At 59.8% G+C, this 27,982-nt stretch overlaps 2 protein-coding genes across 2 annotated transcripts; one reads left to right on the top strand and one right to left on the bottom strand.

Annotated features, from left to right (window-relative positions):
* Positions 1-2: 2 nt before the first annotated feature.
* EIF2B1 (eukaryotic translation initiation factor 2B subunit alpha) lies at positions 3-10,492 on the top strand. The gene is made up of 9 exons (XM_062182569.1): positions 3-103; positions 682-783; positions 1,810-1,946; positions 2,146-2,262; positions 3,722-3,838; positions 7,546-7,610; positions 8,671-8,746; positions 9,715-9,840; positions 10,325-10,492. Exons 1-9 carry the CDS (start codon positions 91-93, stop codon positions 10,490-10,492), a joined length of 921 nt encoding a protein of 306 aa, XP_062038553.1. The 5' UTR covers positions 3-90.
* Positions 6,274-27,982, bottom strand: DDX55 (DEAD-box helicase 55). The gene is made up of 14 exons (XM_062182568.1): positions 27,854-27,982; positions 22,879-22,929; positions 22,707-22,793; positions 21,940-22,031; positions 21,792-21,854; positions 20,885-21,034; positions 20,160-20,349; positions 16,904-16,986; positions 15,597-15,728; positions 14,882-14,974; positions 13,539-13,653; positions 12,795-12,963; positions 12,204-12,493; positions 6,274-12,061 (listed from the first exon to the last, which is right to left on the bottom strand). Exons 1-14 carry the CDS (start codon positions 27,959-27,961, stop codon positions 11,885-11,887), a joined length of 1,800 nt encoding a protein of 599 aa, XP_062038552.1. The 5' UTR covers positions 27,962-27,982; the 3' UTR covers positions 6,274-11,884.

Genomic DNA, 27,982 nt, shown 5'->3' on the forward strand with positions numbered 1-27,982 from the left:
GCCGCGCGCTGTCAGCGTCAGCTTGGTGGACCTGCTCGAGGCAGCGCGTGCGGCGCCGGGGCCCTCGGCGCCCGCGGTCCGGAGGGCACCATGGACAACAAGGGTAAATGGAGTCCGGCCAGGGCTGCGGAGCCGCGCGGGCGTTCCTCCCGGCGTGGCACACCGGGCAGGGCTCCGGGAGGGTCCCTGTCCGAGCTCGGGCTGTTCGGCCGGGGCCGGCCCCACCAGACCCCTCTCGCCGCCCCGGGACCCTGAGACGCCCGCAGACCCCGCACATGCGCGCTTCGTCGCCGGGACTTCCCCCGCGAGACGGAGGGCGCGGCGTCAGGAGTGCGCCCCCCGCCCCGGCGGCCCTCGGCGGAAGCGCGAGGCGTCGGGAATGAGTGCAGGGGCGCAGCGGGCGGGCGTCGGCGCGCGCCGAGTGGACCGGGGTTCGCGCAGCCGGCAGGAGGGGTGCGGGAGAAGCTGGCCCGGCGGCCGAGTCCGGGGTCCTCTCGGAACTTGGGCCGAGGAGGGGAAGGAAGACGAGCGTCAGGGCGTGGGGTTTCTGAACCCCACTCCGTTGCTCTCCCGTCCCTGTTCTGAAAACAAGGGATTTTTGTTATTACTGCGTCTCTAGCCGTCATCTAGTCGTCCACCCGCTAGATGAACTGAGTGGGCCCCGTCTCTCTCCCTTCCCAGAGCTGATCCAGTACTTCCAGTCTCAGATGAGAGGAGACCCTGACATGGCCTCGGCGGTGGCCGCCATCCGGACCCTGCTGGAGTTCCTGAAGAGAGACACAGGTCAGCCCTGGGGGCGCCCGCCTAGGGTAACGCAGCCCCAAGCTCAGCTCGGCCCTTTGACTGGCAGCAGCCCCCGAATTATCCCGAGTGCAGAGGGAGCCGTTTAAGTCCAGGTAGCCCTGAGGCCTAAGTCACAGCAGTAGAGGGGCCGGTGTCTGGCCTCGCAGTGAACACGGGGGCTAGGAAAACGGCCGGAGCGCCTGGGGTCGAGTCCTCGCTTCCTGGGACCGCACACCCTGGAAGGCAGCAGGCGATGGCTCCGGTACGGGCGTCCCTGCCGCCTGCGTGGAGGCCTGGGTTGCGTTCTCATCTCTCGGCCTCAGCTTGGCCCAGCCCTGGCTGTTGCGGGCATTCGGGGAGTGACCCGTCAGGCAGGAGCTCTCTGTGTCTTGACCGTCCACCTCTGCCACGATAAGGTCAGAGTTGCAGCGTTCAGCTTTGCGAGCCGTGCAGGAACGGCGCCCGTCGTGAGTCTGCTCGCCAGCTTTCTCAGTGTGAGCACTTGGGCCCGGCATGGCGTTCGTATCAGCAGCACAACAGTACTGAAGCCGCCTTCCATCCTAGGGCTGGCTGGGGACGTGTCCCTAGGGCAGCCTCCAGCGTGGCGCTCTGGACTTGGAGTGCCTTCCAGACACGTCCTCGTCCCAGCCCCTGTGCTGTCCCCCTGGTCTTAGGCGGTCCCCATCTTGGGGCCTCGGCACTGTGGCGGGCTGGGCCTTCTGTGGCTCGGCCCTTCCTCCTCAGGTCACGGTGTGGACAGCCCTCAGCCCCAGAGGCCGACCCCGCTCCGCGGCCCTCCTGAGTCATCACCCGGCTTTGGTCTCCTCGTGACGGCCTGGAACTGGCTTGTGTGTGTCTGTGCGTGCTTGCTGGTCGCCGCCGCCACGGGGAAGGGAGCTCCGTCGGCAGAGCCGCCTGCCTGGGTCACGGTGTGTGCCCAGCTCCATGCGGTGCCTGGCCCGAGGGCACGAAGGCCCAGCAAGGCGCTGGATGCCGACGTCAACACCACGCCTTTGCTCATCTCAGGGGAGACGATCCAGGGCCTGAGAGCGAGTCTCACCAGCGCCATAGAGACGCTGTGCGGCGTGGACTCCTCTGTGGCCGTGTCCTCCGGCGGGGAGCTCTTCCTCCGCTTCATCAGCCTCACCTCCCTGGAGTACTCGGTAGGCCCTGCCCGCACGCCCAGCCCCTGCCCTGGCCCTGCCTAGCCCTGCCCTGCCTGGCACAGCCCTGCCCCTGCCCACCCCAGCCCTGCCCTACCTTGCCCTGCCTGTCCAGCCCGGCCCCGCCCGCCTGCCCTCCCCTGCCCAGCCCTGCCCCAGCCCACCCTGCCCCGCCCTCATTCTGTGCCTTTCCTCCCAGGATTATTCCAAGTGTAAGAAGATCATGATTGAGCGGGGAGAGCTTTTTCTCAGGAGAATTTCTCTGTCGCGAAATAAAATTGCAGACCTGTGCCATACTTTCATCAAAGATGGGGCGGTGAGTAGATGCCCTCCCTGTGTGGTGAGGAGCAGCAGGCGCGCGAAGTCAGACTCCCGGCCCCACCACTGCCGCTGTGCAGCCTCGGATGAGTCGCCCCACCTCTGCACGGCCGTTTGATCTGCGGCAGCGTGCCGGGCACACAGCAGGGCTGTGTGGATGCAGACGTCGTCATCAGTGGTGTCACTGAACAGGCAGAGGGCAGGAGGGGACAGCAAGGCCGCTCCCGACTCCAGGGGTGGCTCTGATTAGGGAGCAGCAGGCCACCCTGAGTTAAGTCCCAGAGCAGCTCTCGGCTCGTGTTCTGCCGGCGTCTGCCCGAGGACGGTGCACCGCGCACCGCGCGGAGAGTTCCCCTTGACTTGGTTTGCGACGCTGTCACAGAGAAGCAGAGCTGTGTGAGGGGACAGGAAACGCAGCTCAGCCAGGCTCCCGGCACAGGGTAATTGCCTTGAATGCCGCCCCTCCCGCCAGTAGAGCGTGTCTAACCACAGCCAGGCTCTTAAAGCCTGTGCTGTTTCATCACCTGCCCCCACCTTTGAAGTGTTGTTCAGGAAACGTCATGGTAGCTGTGAGCGGGACTCGCACAGAAGCCAGGTGCAAACGAGGGGAGGCTGGCACTGCCTCTCGCCCAGGCGTGGTGCGACGCCGCGTGCCGCTGGGCTTCTGTGGGCCCTGCTCCAGGGCGGCGTGCTGTGCACCCCCCTGCACCTGCAGTCCCTACTTGGCGCAGATTCAGACTGCACGTAGAGGAGAGCTACACGAGTTGGAGCGTGGGCGTCCTGGCTCAGTACAGATGGATTCAGGAGGCTCTGGGGCAGGGCCTGGGAACCTGCAGTTCTACCAGGCTCTGGCGCGAGGCCCTGAAAGGAACTGGAGCCGTGTCCACCCCTGTGCGTTACAGCCCCTGGGCTCTGCCTTAGCCGGTGGTCCTGCCGAGTTCTGTAGATTGTACCCATGGAAGGTTTTAAAAATTAGTTAGCCAACATGGAAGTCGTGAACCTTCAGCTTCTCTCCAAATCACACGCCTGGCAGTGGTGAGAGCACGTGGCACTAGCAGGAGCCGTGGTGCCCAGGCTCACGGCCTTTCTGCCTTGCTGCGGGCCTGCCTGGATGGGTGCCCTGCCTGGTGCCTGCAGGCCCCAGTGCACAGGTCACAGCCCAGAACACTGGAAGCCAGCCCAAAGGAACCTCAGAGCCTCAGGCAGCCAGGCCTCCGAGGCTCACGAGGACCTCAGTGGGGGTCCCCCCTGCACCTGCCAGGGGAAGGGAGAACCACACTGCAGTCCCCTGCCAGCACCGCTCTCAGCATCGAAATTCAGCGCACGACAGGGCTCCGTTCTGAGTACCCTTGGTCCGTGAGGAGACAGAAGCCTGGGCGCCGGGACCACGCGGCACCGTGCAGGTGGCAGGGGGACCCCAGGAGCGGCTGTCTGATCAACTTCTTCTCTGCCCGCAGAGAATACTGACTCATGCCTACTCCAGGGTGGTCCTGAGGGTCCTGGAGGCAGCTGTGGCGGCCAAGAAGCGCTTCAGTGTCTACATCACAGAGTCACAGCCGGACTTGTCCGGGCAAGTACTCCCCACACAGCCTGCCCAGCAGCCACACAGGGACAGAGTACTCCCCACACAGCCTGCCCAGCGGCCACACAGGGACAGAGTACTCCCCACACAGCCTGACCAGCGGCCACACAGGGAGAGAGTACTCCCCACACAGCCTGACCAGCGGCCACACAGGGACAGAGTACTCCCCACACAGCCTGCCCAGCGGCCACACAAGGACAGAGTACTCCCCATACAGCCTGCCCAGCGGCCACACAAGGACAGAGTACTCCCCACACAGCCTGCCCAGTGGCCACACAAGGACAGAGCACGCCCCGTATAGCCTGCCCAGCGGCCACACAAGGACAGAGCACTCCCCACACAGCCTGACCAGCAGCCACACAAGGACAGAGCACTCCCCACACAGCCTGACCAGCGGCCACACAAGGACAGAGCACTCCCCACACAGCCTGCCCAGCGGCCACACAAGGACAGAGCACTCCCCACACAGCCTGCCCAGCGGCCACACAAGGACAGAGCACTCCCCACACAGCCTGCCCAGCGGCCACACAGGGACAGAGTACTCCCCACACAGCCTGCCCAGCGGCCACACAGGGACAGAGTACTCCCCACACAGCCTGACCAGCGGCCACACAGGGACAGAGTACTCCCCACACAGCCTGACCAGCGGCCACACAGGGACAGAGCACTCCCCACACAGCCTGCCCAGTGGCCACACAGGGACAGAGCAGTCCCCACACAGCCTGACCAGTGGCCACACAGGGACAGAGTACTCCCCACACAGCCTGACCAGTGGCCACACAGGGACAGAGCACGCCCCGTATAGCCGGCCCAGCAGCCACACAAGGACAGAGCACGCCCCGTATAGCCAGCCCAGCAGCCACACAAGGACAGAGCACTCCCCACACAGCCTGCCCAGTGGCCACACAGGGACAGAGCACTCCCCACACAGCCTGACCAGCGGCCACACAGGGACAGAGCACTCCCCACACAGCCTGCCCAGCGGCCACACAGGGACAGAGCACTCCCCACACAGCCTGCCCAGCGGCCACACAGGGACAGAGCACTCCCCACACAGCCTGACCAGCGGCCACACAGGGACAGAGCACTCCCCACACAGCCTGCCCAGTGGCCACACAGGGACAGAGCACTCCCCACACAGCCTGACCAGCGGCCACACAGGGACAGAGCACTCCCCACACAGCCTGCCCAGCGGCCACACAGGGACAGAGCAGTCCCCACACAGCCTGACCAGTGGCCACACAGGGACAGAGTACTCCCCACACAGCCTGACCAGTGGCCACACAGGGACAGAGCACGCCCCGTATAGCCGGCCCAGCAGCCACACAAGGACAGAGCACTCCCCACACAGCCTGCCCAGTGGCCACACAGGGACAGAGCACTCCCCACACAGCCTGACCAGCGGCCACACAGGGACAGAGCACTCCCCACACAGCCTGCCCAGCGGCCACACAGGGACAGAGCAGTCCCCACACAGCCTGACCAGTGGCCACACAGGGACAGAGTACTCCCCACACAGCCTGACCAGTGGCCACACAGGGACAGAGCACGCCCCGTATAGCCGGCCCAGCAGCCACACAAGGACAGAGCACGCCCCGTATAGCCAGCCCAGCAGCCACACAAGGACAGAGCACTCCCCACACAGCCTGCCCAGCGGCCACACAAGGACAGAGCACTCCCCACACAGCCTGACCAGCAGCCACACAGGGACAGAGCACTCCCCACACAGCCTGCCCAGCGGCCACACAGGGACAGAGCACTCCCCACACAGCCTGCCCAGCGGCCACACAGGGACAGAGCAGTCCCCACACAGCCTGACCAGTGGCCACACAGGGACAGAGTACTCCCCACACAGCCTGACCAGTGGCCACACAGGGACAGAGCACGCCCCGTATAGCCGGCCCAGCAGCCACACAAGGACAGAGCACGCCCCGTATAGCCAGCCCAGCAGCCACACAAGGACAGAGCACTCCCCACACAGCCTGCCCAGCGGCCACACAAGGACAGAGCACTCCCCACACAGCCTGCCCAGCGGCCACACAGGGACAGAGCACTCCCCACACAGCCTGCCCAGCGGCCACACAGGGACAGAGCACTCCCCACACAGCCTGCCCAGCGGCCACACAAGGACAGAGCACTCCCCACACAGCCTGACCAGCGGCCACACAGGGACAGAGTACTCCCCACACAGCCTGCCCAGTGGCCACACAGGGACAGAGCACGCCCCGTATAGCCGGCCCAGCAGCCACACAAGGACAGAGCACGCCCCGCACAGCCTGCCCAGCACCCACCGCAGCCATGCAGGGACAGAGCACGCCCCACACACCCCTGCACAGCCTGCCCAGCACCCACCGCAGGCACGGCAGGGACAGAGCACGCGCCCCCCACACAGCCTTGCCTTTGGTTCACCAGGAATCTGCAATAAGCCATAGTACAAAATTGTTTATTTTTGTTTGTTTTTAGCAAGATTTGTTTGAAAAGCAGAATTTTAGAGATAGGGGAGGAGACAGAGACATCTGCTGGTTTACTCCCCAAATGGCCAAGACAGCCAGGGCTGAGCCAGGCCAAAGCCAGGGGCTGGGAACTCCATTGTCATCTCCCAGCGTGGGTGGTGGTGCCTAAGTACTTGGGCATCTTCCACTGCCTTCCCAGGCACATGAGCAAGGACTGGATCGGAATTGGAGCAGCGGAGACTTGAACTGGCTCTCATGTGGGATAACAGCACATTAGGTGGCAGCTTAACCCACTGGGCCAGCATGCTCGATCCAAGAGATTATTTCATTGAAAAATTTTTACCATGGTCAGCGCTATGGCACAGCTGGTTAAAGTCCCGGCCTGGAGTGCTGGAATCTCGAATGGCACTGGTTCAAGACCTGGCTGCTCCACTTCTGATCCAGCTCCCCACTCATGTGCCTGGGACAGTAGCAGAGGATGGCCCAAGTCCTCGGGCCCCTGCACCCACGTGGGAGACCTGGGAGGTTTCCTAGCTTTAGATTGGGTCAGCTCCAGCCGTTGTGGCCATTTGGGGAGTGAACCAGTGGATGGAAAACCTCTATGTCTCTACCTCTCTGTAACTCTTTCAAACAAATAAAAATTTTAAAAAAGTTCTTATCAAGGAATAGGTAATTGACATCTCCATCTCTATATGGAAGATAAAGCAAAACATCTCTTTTTTTCTTTTAGTTTCCTTGTCTTACCCAGAGTCCCTGAGAGTGTAGTTCTCCTGACATACTGCTTCCTAAAGAACCCTATTGAACCCAGTTCTCAGGCTGGGTGTCGTGGCACACCAGGCTAAGCCACCACATGAGAAACCCACATCCTGTGCTGGAGCACCACTCCTGTCCTGTCCGCTCTGCCTCCAGTCCAGCTCCCTGCCAGTGCACCTGGGAGGCGGCAGATGACCCAGATACTTGGGCCCCTGCCATCCTCGTGGGAGACCGATGGCATTCCTGGTCCTGGCTTTGCCTGCCCTAGCCCCAGCTGCTGCAGGCGTCTAGCATGGAAGACTCTCCCCTCCCTCCTCTTCTGTCCAGCTGCCTTTCGGTTCTTTTCTAAAGGAGCCCAAGTGCAAGCACCGCAGTCCATATAACTGAGCTTCCACTGGCACGGTCTGTCACTGCCCAACTCCTGTGACTCAGGGACATCACTCGGGACGTTTTGGACTTTATCTAACATTCTCAAAATGTCATCTTCAGTAAGAAAATGGCCAAAGCCCTCTGCCACCTCAACGTCCCCGTCACCGTGGTGCTGGACGCTGCTGTCGGGTAAGCACCTGCTCCTCGGCGTGGCCATCAGCCCCTGCCCACCCCAGGGGGAAGGTTTGAGGCCGTCATAAAACCGCCTGGGCAGCGTCCCGCCTCTTAATTAATAGCTGCCCTAACAAGCAAGGCATTATGAGGTCTGGACAGTGTGGGTGGAAGATGGGCTGTGGGGTGTCACCCACTGAGCCATGTGCCACGGGCAGGAGGGTCAGTGCACTGACTGAAAGAGCCAGGTGCCAAAGGCCGGGTGGGTCGGCGGTCAGGGTCATCCGTGCTCTCCAGCCAAGGCTCAGCTGCTCCCGGGGCCAGCCGTGGCCAGGCTGGGCTGTCGTGTCCTGGGTGCTGGGGCAGCCCCCATGCAGGCTGGGCTCTCCTGGGAGGAAGGAGCAGCAGTGAGCTGGGCACTCAGCTCACCCAGGCAGCTTCTCTCCCGAGACCAGCGTCACGCGTCCCTTGGATTGTGGGTGTGAGAACAGCAGTGATGGTTCGTGGGAGGCAAGCGCCCAAGGCGGGCGGTGAAGGAAGTCGGGAACGCTCTCAATACCCCTGGAGGCAGCCACGCCCTTGTTTGAGCCACACACGCTCCTGGCTGAGGTTGCCGTGTGCCTCTGCCACAGTGCCAGGGCTCGAGTGCTCTTTTGAGAAAAGGTCATCGTAGCTGGCTTTTTTTTTTTTTTTTTGGACAGAGTGGACAGAAAGGTCTTCCTTTTCCATTGGTTCACCCTCCAATGGCTGCCGCGGCTGGAGCGCTGCAGCCGGCACACCACGCTGATCAGGAGCCAGGGGCTTCTCCTGGTCTCCCATGGGGTGCAGGGCCCAAGCACTTGGGCCATTCTCCACTGTACTCCCGGGCCACAGCAGAGAGCTGGCCTGGAAGAGGGGCAGCCGGGACAGAATCCAGCGCCCCGACCTGAACTAGAACTGGTGTGCTGGCGCCGCAAGGCGGAGGATTAGCCTGTTGAGCCACGGCGCTGGCCAGCTGGCGCCTTCTGTGCAGAAAAGGGAATGGTGATCTTCCCAGAGGGCCCAGTGTCGACAGCACTTCTGTTCTTGTTCCCTTTAGCTATATCATGGAGAAAGTGGACCTCGTCATAGTTGGTGCTGAAGGAGTTGTGGAAAACGGAGGGATCATTAACAAGGTAGGGGCCGCCCCTGTCCCCGCTGACCTGGGCGCTGACAGTGCTGTGTGCCTCTCCGCTTCAGGGCCACCCTGTGAGTTCCCAAAGCCACTGCACTGCTCAATCAAATTTTGTTCTGATTTTCCTTGGAGATTGATCTGCATAAATTAAGATGGGGTAATTTATATTTACACAGCATAATTTGTATTTACACAAAACGAGTCTTAATTAGAGCTGGGGTTGGCAGTCTTGTTGTCATTTTAATTTGGCATTGACCTCAGTGTAATTCATCATCTTCTGTGTGCACTGCTTAACTGGGAAACGTCGGTCTGCGGTTTGTTCTCATTTGCGGTTGATACATGAATGAGATTTCCACGTAGTGAGTGCGGTTCAGCAGCACTGAGTCCATTCACAGCCTCGCTACACTAACCTTGTCTGTTTCCAGAACTTCTCCATTCTTTCCTAACGCAGTCTGTCCCGATTAAACACCTAACAGCCTTTCAGTCTCCCTGAAGGCCCTGGTCGTCTCCACTCTGCTTCCTGCTACCTGGGAGCGCGACTCCTGTGGCTGGGCACGGTGTTGTCGAGGTGTATGCTCGGGGCACGTGTCCGGCCCTCACTGCGTTCCCTTTTTAACTGATCCATAAGCAGCCTGCATGTTTACGCAGTACCACGTGATGTGTGGCGCTAAAGTCAGGGGACGCACTATGTGTTCATTCCAGAGAGCTGCTTGGGCTGGTTCTGTGTCCTGCCCCTGTGAACACGGTGGATCCGAGCCGAAGCCCTGGCTGGTGTCTCATTGAGGTTCTGAGGTCCATTTCCCTCGGGACCCTCAGGACGAGTGATGCTGGGCGTCTTCTCGGGTGCGGAGGGACCTTTGACCCTGGGACCTCTTTGAAAGGCCCTCTGGCTCCAAGCCCTGTGCCCTTGCTGCGGGTTCCACGTCAGAGGTGCTCTAGGAGCTCCTTCGCCATTTCCTGTCTTCCCAGATTGGAACCAACCAGATGGCTGTGTGCGCCAAGGCACAGAACAAGCCCTTTTACGTGGTCGCAGAAAGCTTCAAGTTTGTGCGGCTCTTCCCGCTCAACCAGCAGGACGTGCCGGATAAGTTTAAGGCAAGAGGGGGGCACGGGAAGGGGACACGGGAGACTCGGCCTAACCCTTGGAAGACCTAGTGCCACCAGCGTTCCAGTTAGGCGTTCACCTGCCACTGCCATTCTTTCCAGCATCAGTCGGGGGTCCTGGAACTTGCACTCCCATGTTTGTCTCCAGAATTTCAGTCTGCAGCCCCTTGCCCACACAGCCAGTGGAGTGTGGGAAGAGGAGCCAGGAAGCTGGCAGCCAGGGTCCCAGCTTTGGAATCCACTCAGCTCCCCCCCACCCCTGCAAACGTGTGACCAGGGGCAAGTGCTCTCACTGTCACTTGGCTTGCTTCCTGTCTGTCATCTGACGGAAGCTGGGGACTCCGGCTGTCCACAGGGCCTGGCACGTGGTAGGCACTGGCCCCCTCCTGGCCACATGCCGCCAGAGCTGTCTGAGGTAGCAGCACGCCCGAGCTGGCGCAAGGCCTCCCACTAACACGTGCTCTTGTCCCCGCAGTACAAGGCAGACACTCTGCTCAAGTCCGTGGAGACCGGGCAGGACCTCAAAGAGGAGCACCCGTGGGTCGACTACACCGCCCCCTCCTTGATCACCCTGCTGTTCACGGACCTGGGCGTGCTGACGCCCTCCGCGGTCAGCGATGAGCTCATCAAGTTGTATCTGTAACGCAGGCCCCTGTCTGCCAATGCCCCCAGCGAGCCGGCCAGAACTGCACTGTGTTTTAATGAACACTTATGGACCACTAGAAACTTGAAGTCTGAAATCTTGGGGTCTCTTTTACTCGCCTCAGTAATGCATTCATGGCCCTCAACCCAAACGGGGCTTATGGTTTCCAGAAGCTCATCCTAGGTGTTCAGCTCACCGAACAGTTTGCCGAAAGCAGAACCAGGCCTCTACGGCGTGACCATCACTAGCCAGGACGCCCATCACGGTGCCTTGCGGGAAGGCGAAGAACACGAGTGTGCCTCTGGCTTAGGCGGGGAACAGGGCCGAGTGCCGCATCCCTGCACTGGCTCCCGCCCCGCGGGAGAGACCACCGAGGGGAAGGCAGAAACAGCATGGGGCACTCGTAGCCGGCACGGCCTGGCACACGCAGAGACACCCTCCCCAGCACTGCAGGCTCACATTCTGCCTCTGTGAGATGCTGACTTCCTTTACATGTGTCTGGGTCCTAAACAGCTTGGAAACACCCTGCCTGGGAACAGGTTTGGCATCTTTTCAAATAAACTAGGAACACGATGTTGATGTGTGCATCAGTAAGGCAGGCCGGCCCTTCTGGTGCAGACACAGCAGCGGCACGCACACCCACAGCCAGGCCGGGCGTTGGCCTGGTGGTTAATACGCTCGCGTGCCCACCTCAGTTCCTGGGCTCCAGTCTCGGTCCTGGCTTCCAGCTCCAGCTCCCTGCTGATGCAGACGCGGGAGTCACTGATGACAGTTCAGGTGACGGGCTTCCTGCCACCCTCGGGGACCTGGATTGTGTCCTGGGGCTGCTGGCTTTGGCCTGGCCCAGCCCGAGCTGTTGCAGGCTTTAGGGCAGCGAGTTGGTGCGTAGGAGCTGTCTGCCGCTCCACAACAACAAAATGCCAATCAGAAAGACATGGTTTACTCAACAGGAGGCGTGAAATTCAAAATGTTCTGCCCAGAGTATGACCCGATTCCTCTGCTTTTCTGATACTTGCCTGGGGATGATTCTTAAAAAACAACACAAACCCCAGCACACTAGCCTGCCGTGAGGAGCTGCAGGCAGGGCTCCGAGGGTGGAACGTGTAGGCGCAGGGGCCCAGGGCGGTCGGGAGGCCGACGGTGCTAAGGAGCTGCATAAAGCAGACTTCAGTACGAAACCTCAGGGACAATGAGCTCTGGACAGACAGCGATCAAGGCCAGCGCTGACACCCGTGTTCACTCCGTGTCACACTTCCTCCTGTGACACCTGCCTCCAAGGCTGCTGGGATTTCAGTAACACCCAGACAAGTGTGCAGTCCCCTCGTGTCTGACTGAGGGGCTGGTGCTCGCCAGCCGGCCCTGGCCTCGTGCTTCTCACCAGGGACGCGGGAATCAGCAGGCGTCTTCCACGTCAGAGCTCCCGACATCCGCCGCCTTGCTCGTCCTTTTGCCGCTTGTCAACACCCCCTTCTCGAATTCTTCCTCGGTGATTTTGCCCTTCTTTAACTTCTTCAAGAGCCTTGTGTCATTAAGGAGTTCCTCCATGTCCTCCTCTTCGATATCGGAGCCCTAAATGCAGGAGAAGCCACAAACCCCTGAATCTCGCAGCCGTACCCACGTGAAACCAGCAATTTGTCACAATCACACCATAGAGTTTGTTCGGAATGTAAGCTATGGAAATTTAAACAAGGGATAAAACGACAAACTGTACCTCTTGCCTTTTCCTTTTTTCATTCATTTTTTTCTTCTTCTCCCTTTTGGCCTTCTGCTTGGACCAAGCTTTATTTTTTATGAATTTTCTTCTCCCTTCATTGTCACTTTTCTCTTTCCTTTGTTCCAGCCGTTTCTGCCTCTGCTTTTCTCTCGTTTTATCTTTAAATGGGATCGTGTCCGTATCAACGTCCACAGGCACAAAGTCTGGAAAGTTCTTCCCTCTCAGTTCCGGCATCTTGGGCATCCTCAGCAGGGCAAAGCCGCGAGCAAGGCTGGCAAAATCGAGATCTGATTGAACAAAGAGCATCATTAGCCCACGCACGACAGGGCAGGTTCCCGACAGTACCACTCCTAACCAGAGGACCTAATGGAGTCACTCTCTGAACAGGGACAGCTGCACGTGTACAGGGTGGAAGGAAGACTTGGCAGCTGGCGCCGGTAGACGGCGTCTACTCAAAGCCCAGGAAGACGCCCATTGAAACGCTCGGAGGCAGCGACCCTGACAGGCGCCTAACAGCGCTGTGAGAGCACAGCTTGGCCCCAGACTGTCCCACAGCTCCGACGACGCGGCACGGCACGGCCAGCTCACCCTTTACCCTGAAGATGAGGCTGCACTCGTGTTTCGCATAGGCCTGGATGTAGGACACGAAGGCTTTCATGCCCTTTTCAAACACAGCTCTGTCGGCCAGGGCCATGGACCTGAGCTTGGGCAGCAGGTCCGCTGGGTTCCTCTGGAGTTTCATCTCCTGCAGGGGACACTGCACAGAGACCACGGGCTCAGCTTCCCACGCCAGCACCACCTCAGCCAGCCCGGGGGCTCCCCACTCACAGGCCTAAAGCCGATCCCACCCAAGTATATCACTTGGTTCAAAAACTGTTCTTAAAGATTATAGAGACAGAGTCCATGTGATAATTCTGACGTGGTAGCAAAGGATGGTAACCCTGGATCGGCTGGGACCCTGGCCCGGGCCCCCAGAAGGCCGGCACCCCCACAGACGTGAAGCCAGCCGGGGTCCCTGGCAGGACCAGTCCAGCCCGCCTGAGTCCGCAGCCTCTCACTGACCTCCTAAACAGAAACGACAGCTGGGTTGGGCATTTGATGCAGCCTGGACACCCTTACCCCGACTGGAGGCCAGGGCTGGCATGGAGCTCCGCCTCTGACTCCAGCGTCCCAGTGCCCCCTGGGAAGTGGCAGGCGACCGCCCACGTGGTCTGGTCCCCATCACTTGGACTGAATCCCCAACTCCTGGGTTCAGCCTGGCCTGAAGTGAACCAGCAGAAGAGAGGTCCATGTCTACCTTTCAGATAGATAAAATGAATGAAGACAACTCACTTTTTGGTTAATTGCTAGGAAATTGACATAAGCCTCTTCCATGGGCAGGAGGAACACCAGAGCACTGCCACCATGGCCGATGCGTGCGGTGCGACCACAGCGATGCACGAACGCACTGCGGGAAGGGCAGGAGCGAGGGGTGACAGTGAGCGCGGGGTGACTGCAGTGTGGGGTGACAGTGTGCAGCCCCAACCCCACAGCTCAGGGCTGACACGGCTGCTGACCAGGGTGGGAGACGTTGGGCTGCCACTAGGGGGCCTTGTACACACTCCCAGAGACACCTCACCTGCTCCAACTACTTTCCTGTCTTTCTTGGGCCATACAGGCAGGACATGGTCCCAGTGAGAAATCTGGGAACGATGTAAAATACAAAGAATAAACACAGTCTAATCTCCGAAGTAGCCACTTCCCGTGTTTGGGAGCATGTGTTGCGGATTTTGTTTCTATGGGGAAAACATATTTTCATGGGCGGAAATTTTTTCATTTAAACATTTCTGTAATTGCTGCAATGTGTCACTAATGAGTGCCACAGGCTGTGTCTCTCTGTGAGGTGAGAGACGGTTCTGTAGGGGCCAATGCTGTGATGTCACAGGTTAAACCTCCACCTGCAGGGCCGGCATCCCATATGGGCGCAAGTTCAAGTCCCGGCTGCTTCACTCCCAATCCAGCTCCCTGCTAATGTGCCTGGCAAAGCAGCAGAGGATGGCCCAGGTCCTTGGACCCCTGCACCCGCGTGGGAGACCTGGAAGAAGCTCCTGGCTTTAGCATGGCCCAGCCCTGGCTTTTATGGCCATCTGGGGAGTGAACCAGCAGATGGCCAATTTCTCTCTGGCTCTCTTCTCTCTCTAATTCTGCCTTTCAAGTAAATAAAAGATAATAAAAAAATAATTAAAAAAAAAAAAAAAAAAAAACCAGGCCGGTGCCGTGGCTCAACAGGCTAATCCTCTGCCTTGCAGCGCCAGCACACCGGGTTCTTGTCCCTGTCGGGGCGCCGGATTCTGTCCTGGTTGCTCCCCTTCCAGGCCAGCTCTCTGCTATGGCCTGGGAGTGCAGTGGAGGATGGCCCAAGTCCTTGGGCCCTGCACCCCATGGGAGACCAGGAGAAGCACCTGGCTCCTGCCTTGGGATCAGCGCAGTGCGCCGGCCACAGCGGCCACTGGAGGGTGGACCAACGGCAAAGGAAGACCTTTCTCTTTGTCTCTCTCACTGTCCACTCTGCCTGTCAAAAAAAAAAAAAAAAAAAAACTGTTCTGGTGACCCTCGGAGTACATTTCTCACGCTCAGGATTCTTGTTCCATGAGGCTCAATTCCAAGACAGAGGGCAGCATCCTACCACACTGTACCTCGCACTGCTGGGCGGGTCGTACTGCAAAACCCAGTTCACTTCGGGAATGTCTATTCCGCGGGCCATCACGTCCGTGCACACCAGGATCCCACTGGAAGAGAACACGGCACACGGCACGGTGAGCGAGCAGGCCGTGTCTCCCTCACCACCATCTGCACTGACCTCACCCATACCCACACGCAGCTTCTGGAGCTGTTCACAAGCAGATGCTCATGGATGGTAATGTGATTTTTTCCCCCTTTCTAAGAATCCCCAATCCTTTACAAATTCCCAATGAAAACTGTGAGGAGGGCAGAGAAAGGGTTTCTAAACGTGTTATTTCCACTTGAAAAACTAAACGGGTGGTCTGATCTTTTGCCTCAGAAAACAAGGACAGGTGCAGCACGCAAGGTGCCCCTCTGCCCTGTGCTGCCCAGGGAGGAGACAGCAGAACAGTATGTCACACCAGTGATGACTGGGGACCGCCGGTTCCCGGCTGCTCCCCCTGCCCCTCTGTCCTCCCCAGGACCAGGCGTGTGAACAAAACACCCGGTTTCAGTCTTTGTGGAACCCAGATTCTGGCGGGGCTGAGGCCAGAGAAGGGCGGAGCAGCTGTGGAGATGTGGAGATGGTCCGCGTGACAACACGTGCAGGTGCAGCGGCTGGGGCAGAGGGGCTGGGAGCCGCGCGGGGCGGTGTGCGGAAGCCGACCCTCCCCCATGTGGCCGGCGCACCTCGGCAGGCTGCGGAACTCCATGAAGATCTTATTGCGCTTGTGCTTCATCTTGCCGTGAATGCACAGGATCTGCACGCCCCTCACCAGGGCCTCCAGAGCCTTCCCGTAGTACTCGACGCAGGCGCAGGTGCTGCGAGAGGGGACACAGGCTGAGCGGCGCGGGCCACGCTGGTCGTCCTACAGCTGGGGGCAGGCAGGCCGCGAGCACAGACGCGGACGGCCGACTGAGTTCCGATCCTCTCTGGGAGAACAGAGAAGAGAACGGCTCCAAATAAAAGCCGCACCTCAGCTCCAGACCCGAGACCCTCTCCGCCAACGAAAGGTCAATCCATTGGCACAATCCATTAAACAGGTGTTAAAACCACAAGGCTGTATTCCCACTGCCAAAAGCTGGTCCAGCGAGGGAATCTCCCCGGCACGTTGGCCTGAGATCTCAGAGCACCCCAGCTGCCCGGAGCTCAGCACACGGCCCACAGATGGCCAACCACAGCCTCTCGCCCAGATCGTCTTCATTTATGTTCTTTCATCTCCTTGAAAGAGAGATGTATCTCCCCTGTGCTGGCTCACTCCCCAAATGTCTGCAAATGTCAGGGCTGGGCCAGGGCAAAGCCTGGAGCCCAGAGCTCCACCTGAGTCTCTCACGTGAGTGGCAGGGGCCTAAACACTTCAGCCATCATCTGCTGCCTGTCAGGATGTACCCGCAGGAAGCCGGATCAGAAACACAGAGCAGCCAGGACTCAAACCAGCACTCCAGAGTAGGCTACGGGTGTCCCAAATGGCAGCCTAACCCACTGCGCCACAACACCAACCCCCAGAGATGTCAGCCTTCCGACTGCCATTCAAGGACAAAAGGGGCTGAGACGGGGTCATCCCACTGAACCCGTGAAGCTCTCGAGGGGCTCACTGCCCCCGTCTTCCGGGGCTGTTGGCCAGCTGCCCTCTACTGAAGCGTGGCCTGCTCCCCTGTCTCCACGGGAGGCTGCCCGAGACGGCCTTCAGCTTGGCCACCAGCACAGGACAGAGGGTGACACAGGGGAGCGAAGACCAAGGCGGTCCCAGGAGCAGTAGCCCTGACCGTGCAGAGGCCGAAGCCAGCGCCGGACAGGACTGCTTCTGGACTGCTTTCTGCAGGACAGACAACCCCTCCACTGGAGCCAGGGAAGCTGGGCTCTCAGTTATGTGCAGCCTAAGGCACTCTGACAGCCCTGTCCTCATGGATCCTGAACCCGAGGGCCAGTGCACCTGCACTTTTGCTGGGGGAGAGGGGCCTGAACCCCAGCCCCAGCCCAGGGCCTAGAGTGTTACCTGAAGAAGACGAGATGTTTTTCCTGCTTATGATTGCGAAGAAAATGCACCAGCTGGTTAAACTTCTCATCCGCCTTACACACCTGCAGAGAAGGAAAACTGGTGAGAGACACTGGCTACGCAACCCCTCATGATCCTAGGGATCCGAGTCCTCCGTGGACGGACGGACTGGGCTCAGGAGCGTCAGGACACCCAGCATGGAGCTCTCACGGCCGACGGGCACTGCCACGATGCTCAGTGGCAGCACAGTGACGTAACCGCGCAACGATGTCATCCACTGCCCCGGCACACGCACAGGCACCAGGTCGGAGGGGTGAGCACGCTGCCCCGGCACACACACAGGCACCAGGCCGGAGGCGTTAGGAACACACTGCCCCGGCACACGCACAGGCACCAGGCCGGAGGGGTGAGCACACCGCCCCGGCACACGCACAGGCACCAGGCCGGAGGCGTTAGGAACACACTGCCCCGGCACACGCACAGGCACCAGGCCGGAGGCGTTAGGAACACACTGCCCTGGCACACGCACAGGCACCAGGCCGGAGGGGTGAGCACGCTGCCCCGGCACACGCACAGGCACCAGGCCGGAGGGGTGAGCACACCGCCCCGGCACACGCACAGGCACCAGGCCGGAGGGGTGAACACAGCTACATGGAGAGTCTTGCAGGGGTCTCCAGTCTCTCCTACGCAGGTACAGGGGTCTCAGGGGGTCTCGGGGACGGTCTCCACAGTCTCTCTTAATGCACCAGGTGCTCCATTCAAGTCACCTGAGTGCATCCCCCTGATTTTTACCACAACTCCCAGTCTGAAGTTCCTTCTCATGAATTCACGTGTCTACACATGTCACGGGGGTGAATACCAACGGGCAAACAGGACTGCGACCACACAAGTTTGTGCAGCAGCAGCATCGGCACTGCCTGTGAACTACGCACCGACCCAAACACCTTCCGTGGATGTGGGCACCGATGCTCTACGGTGCGGCCTGCAAGTTCACCCAGTTCATTAAGAGCCAAAGGCAGGCTGTGCCCCCCCAGGCAGGCTGTTCCCCCCCCCCCAGGCAGGCAGGCTGTGTCCCCCCAGGCAGGCTGTGCCCCCCCAGGCAGGCTGTGCCCCAGGCAGGCTGTGCCCCCCCAGGCAGGCTGTGCACCCCCCAGGCAGGCAGGCTGTGCCCCAGGCAGGCTGTGTCCCCCCAGGCAGGCAGGCTGTGCCCCAGGCAGGCTGTGCCCCCCCAGGCAGGCTGTGCACCCCCCAGGCAGGCAGGCTGTGCCCCAGGCAGGCTGTGTCCCCCCAGGCAGGCAGGCTGTGCCCCAGGCAGGCTGTGCCCCCCCAGGCAGGCTGTGCACCCCCCAGGCAGGCAGGCTGTGCCCCAGGCAGGCTGTGTCCCCCCAGGCAGGCAGGCTGTGCCCCAGGCAGGCTTGCCCTGGCCCCCACTCTCGGGCATTTGCACCAGGGGTGGTTTCTGAGGCACCAACTCCAAGGCTCACCCTCTCTTCAATCTGCCTGTGCAGCGACAGGGACGGGACAGCAGCCGCGGCCACGGCAGCCATGGGGAGACTCGGGGCTCCCCTCTCCACGTGCAGCAGCCATGCTCAGGGTTTGCGGAGCCCCCTCTGGGCCTAGAGAAAAGCCCCGTCCCCGGAACGTTCTGCTGGGCCCTGTGAGCAGTGCCCCTGGCCTGGGGCTCTCTGAACTCCTAGATGGTGCTGCCTCCCCACTGCCCCCGCCCTCAGATGCCCCATGGCCCATCCAACGATGGAAGAAAAGGGAATGAGGTGGCCCGGTCACTAAGCGGCCTACTCCCCACGGCCTGTCCAATGTTGGGGAGGAACTCCCGAACACGGCAGCGAGGTCCTCCAGCTGCGGTCAAACATGCAGGACACAAGGGTGCAGGTGGAACGCCCCCGCCTGACAGTCTCCTTCAGTGAGTCGGTTTCTGACTCCACTCCCCCTTCACATCTAGCCAGCCCTGCTCTGACACAGGTTCTTGTGATGGCCCAGAAACCACTGTGTTCAACCATTCCTGCACCCACCCAGGCATGGACGGGCAGTGGACAATGCACTTCAAACACGTAAACAGGGGCCAGCACTGTGGCACAGTAAAGCCGCCACAGTCAGCAACCCACGTGGGCACTGGTTCGAGTGCAGGCTGCTCCACTTCCAACCCAGCTCCCTGCTAATGCACCCAGGAAAGCAGCAGCAGACGGCCCGAATGCTTGGGTCCCTACACCCATGTGGGAGACTCGGAAGAAACTCCTGGCTCCTGGTTTCAGCCTGGCCCAGCCCTGGCTGTTACAGCCATTTGGGAAGTGAGTCAGCGGATGGAAGATCTCTCTACCTCTCTACCTCTGCCTCGCCCTCCTTGCAGTCTTTCAAATAAATCAATCTTTAAGACACACACACACACACACACAGAAGCAGGGCCAGGTGTTTGCAAACCCGCATCCCACATCAGAACGCCCGAGCTCAATGCCCAGCGCCAGTCCTGACTCCAGCTTCCTGCTAAGACAACCCTGAGAGGCAGCATGACGGCTCACCTGGTTGCGTTCCTGATACCCATGTGGAAGACACGGAATGTGTTCCCAGCTCCCTGCTTTGGCCTCAGCCCAGATCCAGCCACTGCAGGCATCTGGGGAGTGAACCAGCAGCTGGGGACACCCTCTGTCTCTCCAATTCATAAATAAATGCCTTTCTTCAAAAAACACACTATGCTGGGACTGGCGCTGTGGCATAGTGGGTAAAGCCACCGTCTGCAGTGCCAGCATCCCATATGGGCACCCATCCGAGTCCTGGCTGCTCCACTTCCGATCCAGCTCTCTGCTATGGCCTGGGAAAGCAGTGGAGGATGGCCCAAGTCCCTGGGCCCCTGCACCCGCGTGGGAGACCTGGAATAAGCTCCTGGCTCTTGGTCTCAGATGGGTGCAGCTCTGGCCATTGCAGCCACTTGGGGAATGAACCAGCAGATGGAAGACCTCTCTCTCTCTCTATGCCTCTCCTTCTCTCTCTGTGTAACTCTTGCAAATAAATAAATAAAAATAAATCTTTAAAATAGAAAAACAAAAACCCTACGCCCAATGGACTTAGTCACTCAGCCCACAAGGAGGGCCACCCAGACCACCTGTCCTCATTCTGTCCCCAAATGCATCTGAAGGGTGCCACAAGGTCTCTGATTTGCCATCCTGGGAAACAGCAGGCAAATCCCCAGGACAGCGACCAACAGCCCTGAGCGGCGGGGCCGGCGGAGCAGCCCCGTGCTCACCATGTAGGAGTTCTCCAGGCGGGATGGCGTCTTCTGTGTGCTGCTGGCCGCCACGCCCTTCTCCTTCACCGAGATGCGGACGGGGTTGCGCAGGCCGGCCCTCACCAGGTTCTCCACCTCCTGCGTCTGTGTGGCGGAGAAGAGGCCCGTCCTCCTCTGCTTCGGCAGGAACTCCAGGATGGTGTTTATGCTGGAAAAGAGCTCACACTTAGCCTCGCTCGCCAGCAACAAACAGGGCTGCTGATGCTGCACGGGGCTTGACAAGACTGCAGGGGAAGCCGGCCCAGTATCTACAGCGCGTGTGACTTAAGGAGAGATTATGGCAATTCGTGTTTCTTTACCCTTTCCATTTCTCTAATGTGAGAACATAGTTATGGCTGTATAATGATCATAAAAGACTCTGAAATTTTGAGATGAAAAAAATCACTGTACTATAGGCTTAAATAAACAAACGAGATGATACATGAATTACAGTCCAATGAAGCTGTTCACTAAAAAAACACCAAAAAATAAATAAATAAATAAATAAAGACTTAAAAAACTATGAGGGAAGATCAGAGAACTGGAATCACACTGAGTGGCAGAGTTTGGAAGATTGGGCTCACTGATGATTTCCAACACAAACGGGCGATAAAAACACGCGACCCCAGGAGTCCATTCTGCCCTCCTCCTTACGGGCACCAGTGCCCGCCCCAAAGCCCCTGAAGTGCAAGCTCTAGGCGCACCTGGCCTCAAAGCCCATGTCCAGAAGTCGGTCGGCCTCATCCAGCACCAGGACATCCAGGGCTTTCACACAGCTGGCCAGGTCCAAGCCCTCAGCCTTCCTCCGGAACATGTCCTCCAGGCGGCCCGGCGTTGCCACGACGATGTTCCCGCTAGGGAAAGAGGGTCACCCTTACCACCTCTGCATCATGGGAGTACCGGGTTTCAGGAAGGACCACTTCCCCCAAGTCCCCTAAGGCCCAGGGAACAGAAGGAGGCCACGAGCGGGAAAGCAGGTGCTGTGGAACAGGGGGCTAAGCCTCCATGTGGGATACATCCAGGATCCCTTCTCAGAGTATGGGCTCAGGTCCCAGCTGCTCTGCTTCCGACCCGGCTTACACGCCTGGGAAGGCAGCCTAAGCCTGCCCAAGTGCTTGGGACCTACTACCCTTGTTGGAAACCAGGATGGGGCTCCTGGCTCCTGGCTTCAGCCTGGCCCAGCCCTGGCTGCTGTGGGCAGTTAGGGAGTGAACCGGCACATAAAACATCTGGCTCTCCCTCTCTCTCTGTTGCTCTGCCTTGCATATAAATAAATAAATCTTTTTAAGAAAGAAAGAAAACATACAAATATGGAATTTTATCTTCCATGTTAAAAATTCAAAACCTGGCAATCCTGGGCTGAGTCCTTTGAGCTGGACATGCATATGGGGCACCTCCTAGCCAGCTCCCCACAGCCCCGAGCCCACACCCATCTCCATCATTCTCCCGAGTCGTGTTCATCAGGGCCTCACGGGAACAGTCAGCGAGCCGGCCTGGAGAACACACCTCTTCTGCGGAACAGGCGCTCAGTCAGGCCCAGAACAGACACCGCTTCCTCTTGGGTTCAGTGCCACGGGCAAGCAAAGGAAGGACAGACGGCAGTGAGCTTACCCTTGCTTCTTAAACCTCTCGACATCTTCTCCAGGATTCCGGCCTCCGATCCAAAGAATCTGGCTGAACAATAAGCGTGTCTCTGAGCACGTGCGGCCCAGCAGCAGCCACGTTCCAAGGCGGGCGTGCGTGCGTGCGTGGGGTTTACCTGAACTGCGGGAAGTGCCTGGTGAAATGCGAGAGCACCTCGTCGATCTGAATGGCCAGCTCGCGCGTAGGGGTGATGACTATGGCGCCCACCTGCCCACGTGGAGGGGAGGGTCTCAGTGCACAGGGCTCTCGGCAACGGACACACAGGCCCAGGCCCTCCTCCCCCTGGAGGGAAGTTCCAGAGAAGACAGCACTTCCTGTACTTTCTCAGCGGCAGGGTCACAGCACAGGTCAGGCCCCTTGCATCAGGGCGCGGGTCCTCACCGAGAACACCGAGCGGGCCAGTTCTAAGCCGCGCACCGCAGCCCGGCTCCACCAGCTGATGAACACCAAGCCTCGGCTCACGTGCGCTTCTGCTTCGAGACCCCACACTCAACACGCTCACGTCTCCGGCGCGTCCACATCCAGCTCACTCCCGGCAGCGCTCTAACCCATGCCTGAACGAGGCTACCTGACAGGTGTCCTCTCTGTACAGCACACCCTGTAGGGCACGCTGGCACCACACTGGGGGCCCACGGCAACATCATCAATGCGGCTCGAAACCCTGAAAACCCGGCACTCCACACACCACGGAGAGTCCAGCTGCCCGAGGCGAGCCAGCTCTGCGGACGGCGTGACTGATCCAGACAGCAGCCCAGCACAGATCTGACAGGGCAGGCACACCCACACACTCAGCCAGTCCCGAGCCTCGGCTGGGCGCTGCCGCTCGCGGTTCTAGACCCGCCCCTCCCTCGGCCCCGCGGCTCTCCCTCACCTGACGCTCACCTCGCTCTTCTTCAGCTTCTCTTCCCTTCGCAGGAGAATTTCCAGGATGGGGATGACAAAAGCGAGGGTTTTGCCGCTCCCCGTGACCTGCGGAGGGAGGCAGAGCTGTGGTTTGTCTTGTGTGCCGCTGAGGACGCCACGTGAGCAGGCCGCCTCCGTGTCAGGTACTCACCGCTTCCGCAGCCACGTCTTTGTTCCTCATGAACAGAGGGATGGTGGCGGACTAGAGAGAGAGAGAGAGAGCAAAGCGCTGGTTAAAGGACACCCCGGGCTGCCTGGGGAGGCCCAGCCCCTTACACCCTGGGCAGTAAGGGTCCCGGTGGAGGGGCCGGCACTGCGGGTTAACCCGGCATCCCATATGGATGCTAGCTTGAGTTCCGGCTGCTCCACTTCGGATCCAGCTCCCTGCTAACGCACCGGAGGATGGCCCAAGGGCTTGGGCCCCTGCACCCACGTGGGAGACGCAGAGAAAGCTCCTGGCTCCGGACTTTGACCTGGCCCAGCTCTGGCCATTACGGCCGTTTAGGGAGTGAACCAGCAGATAGATGATCTCTTTCCTCTCTCCGTCTCTGTAACTCTTTCAAATAAATACGTAAATCTTTTTTTTTTTTTTTTTAAAGGCCACAGTGGAGCCCACCACAAGGGGACTCAGAGGAAGCCAGACAGGGCAGAGGGGACGGAGCAGGCGTGCCAGAGGTGTGTGCACGCGGAGTGCGCGGAGTGCGCCAGGCGTCCTGGGTTCCAGCTCCGCCCCTCCTAGTTTTCCTCTGCAGACCCCGTGGTTTAAGGTCTCATCCAGCTCTGAAACCAGGTGCAACGATTCAAATAAACCTTTCACGTTAAATAAACGTGGAGGGCTCCAGACGGTACGGAAGCCGGGAGCTCTGGTTTCAGCGACCAAAGCAGCTCAACCAGAAGCAGATCCAGGCCTTGGCCTCCAGGCTGCTCCCACCAGGACCCCACGTCTGGTCCCCAGAGCCTACACAAACCTTCAGCACAGCACTGTCACAGGTTCCCACGGCCTCCACACAAGTGGGTCTCAGCCTCCGACACCTCTGGCTCCCCGCTCCCCAGCTCCTCCCCAAGGAAAACCTGGCACCATCTGGAGACACTTTTGGTTGTGCAAGCCCAGGGAGCAAGGACCTGCCGCGGGCTTTGGGTGGGCAGATTCGAGGAATGCCGCTAACACCAGAGTGCTCGGCACAGCCCCCGCAACAAAGAATTTTCCAGACAAGACACCATCAAGGCCGAAACCGAGGCCCCTACTCTGGATCAGTGCTGTCCACAGAAATATAATGTGAACCACACACACGATTTCAAATTCTCTAGTAGTCACGAGAAGAGTAAAAAGAAATGGGTGAGAGAAGTTTCAACAGGCCAGTGCCACAGCTCAGTAAGCTAATCCTTCGCCTGCAGCGCCAGCACCCCGGGTTCTAGTCCAGGTCGGGGCGCCAGATTCTGTCCCGGTTGCCCCTCTTCCAGTCCAGCTCTCTGCTGTGGCCTGGGAGGGCAGTGGAGGATAGCCTAAGTGCTTGGGCCCTGCACCCGCATGGGAGACAGGAGAAGCACCTGGCTCCTGGCTTCGGATCAGCGCAGCGTGCTGGCCACAGTGGCCATTGAGGGGTGAACCAATGGAAAAGGAAGACCTTTCTGTCTGGCTGTCTCTCTCTCTCTCACTGTCTAACTCTGCCTGTCAAAAAAAAAAAGGCAGGCGCCATGGCTCAACAGGCTAATGCTCCGCCTAGAGGGGCAGGCCCACTGGGTTCTAGTCCTGGTTGCCCCTCTTTCAGGCCAGCTCTCTGCTGTGGCCCGGGAGGGCAGTGGAGGATGGCCCAAGTGCTTGGGCCCTGCACCCTATGGGAGACCAGAAGAAGCACCTGGTTCCTGGCTTCGTATCAGTGCGGTGCGCTGGCCACAGCGCACTGGCCGCGGCGGCCATTGGAGGGTGAACCAACGGCAAAGGAAGACCTTTCTCTCTGTCTCTCTCACTGTTCATTCTGCCTGTCAAAAAAAAAAAAAAAAAAAAAAAAGCCGGCGCCGCAGCTCAACAGGTTAATCCTCCGCCTAGCGGCGCCGGCACACCAGGTTCTAGTCCCGGTCGGGGCACCGGATTCTGTCCCGGTTGCCCCTCTTCCAGGCCAGCTCTCTGCTGTGGCCCGGGAGTGCAGTGGAGGATGGCCCAAGTGCTTGGGCCCTGCACCCCATGGGAGACCAGGAGAAGCGCCTGGCTCCTGCCATCGGATCAGCGCGGTGCGCCAGCCGCAGAGCGCCTACCGCGGCGGCCATTAGAGGGTGAACCAACGGCAAAAAAGGAAGACCTTTCTCTCTCTCTCTCTCACTGTCCACTCTGCCTGTCAAAAAAAAAAAAAAAAAATAGTATACCTTATTTAACCCAATGTGTCCAAAATATCATCACTTTAGCTTTTAGTCAGTATTTAATAACTAATGAGATATTTTCCATTGATTTCTCATAGCAAGTGTTCAAAATCCAGTGTCCTGACAGAGCACTTCTCAGTTTGGACTAAGCGTATGTCAAGTGGCCAACGGCCCTGTGTGTGTGGGAACAACTCCAGGGTGAGCTCTGCAGGCAGACACTGGGTCCACCCAAGGCACAGAGACACTGGGTCCACCCAAGGCACAGAGACACACGGAGACACTGGGTCCGCCCAAGGCACAGAGACACACGGAGACACTGGGTCCACCCAAGGCACAGAGACACACGGAGACACTGGGTCCACCCAAGGCACAGAGACACACGGAGACACTGGGTCCACCCAAGGCACGGAGACACACGGAGACACTGGGTCCACCCAAGGCACAGAGACACACGGAGACACTGGGTCCACCCAAGGCACAGAGACACTGGGTGCGCCCAAGGCACAGAGACACACGGAGACACTGGGTCCACCCAAGGCACAGAGACACACGGAGACACTGGGTCCACCCAAGGCACGGAGACACACGGAGACACTGGGTCCACCCAAGGCACAGAGACACACGGAGACACTGGGTCCACCCAAGGCACAGAGACACCGGGTCCACCCAAGGCATGGAGACACACGGAGACACCGGGTCCACCCAAGGCATGGAGACACACGGAGACACTGGGTCCACCCAAGGCATGGAGACACACGGAGACACTGGGTCCACCCAAGGCATGGAGACACACGGAGACACTGGGTCCACCCAAGGCACAGAGACACACGGAGACACTGGGTGCGCACAAGGCACGGAGAAACACGGAGACATTGGGTCCACCCAAGGCACGGAGACACACGGAGACACTGGGTCCACCCAAGGCACGGAGACACTGGGTGCGCCCAAGGCACGGAGACATTGGGTCCACCCAAGGCACAGAGACACACGGAGACACTGGGTCCACGCAAGGCACAGAGACACACGGAGACACTGGGTCCACGCAAGGCAGAGACACTGGGTCCACCCAAGGCACAGAGACACACGGAGACACTGGGTCCACCCAAGGCACAGAGACACTGGGTGCGCCCAAGGCACAGAGACACACGGAGACACTGGGTCCACCCAAGGCACAGAGACACACGGAGACACTGGGTCCACCCAAGGCACGGAGACACACGGAGACACTGGGTCCACCCAAGGCACAGAGACACACGGAGACACTGGGTCCACACAAGGCACGGAGACACACGGAGACACTGGGTCCACCCAAGGCACGGAGACACTGGGTGCGCCCAAGGCACGGAGACATTGGGTCCACCCAAGGCACAGAGACACACGGAGACACTGGGTCCACGCAAGGCACAGAGACACACGGAGACACTGGGTCCACGCAAGGCAGAGACACTGGGTCCACCCAAGGCACAGAGACACACGGAGACACTGGGTCCACCCAAGGCACAGAGACACTGGGTGCGCCCAAGGCACAGAGACACACGGAGACACTGGGTCCACCCAAGGCACAGAGACACACGGAGACACTGGGTCCACCCAAGGCACGGAGACACACGGAGACACTGGGTCCACCCAAGGCACAGAGACACACGGAGACACTGGGTCCACACAAGGCACGGAGACACACGGAGACACTGGGTCCACGCAAGGCAGAGACACTGGGTCCACCCAAGGCACAGAGACACACGGAGACACTGGGTCCACACAAGGCAGAGACACTGGGTGCGCCCAAGGCACAGAGACACACGGAGACATTGGGTCCACCCAAGGCACAGAGACACTGGGTCCACCCAAGGCACAGAGACACACGGAGACACTGGGTGCGCCCAAGGCACGGAGACACACGGAGACATTGGGTCCACCCAAGGCACAGAGACACACGGAGACACTGGGTCCACCCAAGGCACAGAGACACACAGAGACACTGGGTGAGCCCAAGGCACAGAGACACACGGAGACACTGGGTCCACGCAAGGCACAGAGACACACAGAGACACTGGGTCCACCCAAGGCACAGAGACACACAGAGACACTGGGTCCACGCAAGGCAGAGACACTGGGTCCACCCAAGGCACAGAGACACACGGAGACACTGGGTCCACCCAAGGCACGGCACTCTCACCCGCCTGCTCCCACCCTGCCTTTCCTGGGGATCTGACCGACACCTCAACTCCGAGTTTGATACCCGGAATCCCTCTCAGCATCGGCGCGTGGTTAACACCGTCCACCCAGCTACTAAAACCAAAACCTCGGGTCATCTAGACTCCTCTTTCATAAACCCCACACCCGGTCCCTCCGCAAACCTCATGCTACCCTAGCCTGACTTCCGGATCTCTCTCTGCCACCCATCTCCAAGCCACCATCTCCCCGACAGTGGCCTGCTGCCTCCCTCAGCCCGGAAAGCCCGTCCTCTGCACGCCACGCCCCTTCTGCTCTCCCACGGCATCTGCTGCGCTGAGAATCAAGTCCACGTCCCCACAGACCCTGCACCATGCGGCGCCTGCTGTGCGCGTCTTACACCACGCACGACGCTCGGAGCTCATGCCCAGCCAGCCCAGGGCTCGCCCGCAGGCAGCTGTCAGGTCTCAGCTCAATGACCACTCCTGGGACGGCACTAGCACCGCACCTGACCCATCCCACACCTGCTCACACTTCCGGGACACCCGCCAGCGGCCGACATGGCCGCACTCCTGACTTCGTTCCCTAACGGACCTCACCTGCACCGGCGTCATGTACGGGAAGCCCAGCTCCTGCAGCGCGCCCAGCACGCGCGGGTGCAGCTGCACCGGCAGCGACTCCCAGGAGCCCTCCGTCACGTGCTCCATGGCTCGAGCCCCCGCCGCCGC

Source organism: Lepus europaeus, chromosome 23 (assembly GCF_033115175.1).
Source record: "Lepus europaeus isolate LE1 chromosome 23, mLepTim1.pri, whole genome shotgun sequence".
NCBI lineage: Eukaryota > Metazoa > Chordata > Mammalia > Lagomorpha > Leporidae > Lepus > Lepus europaeus.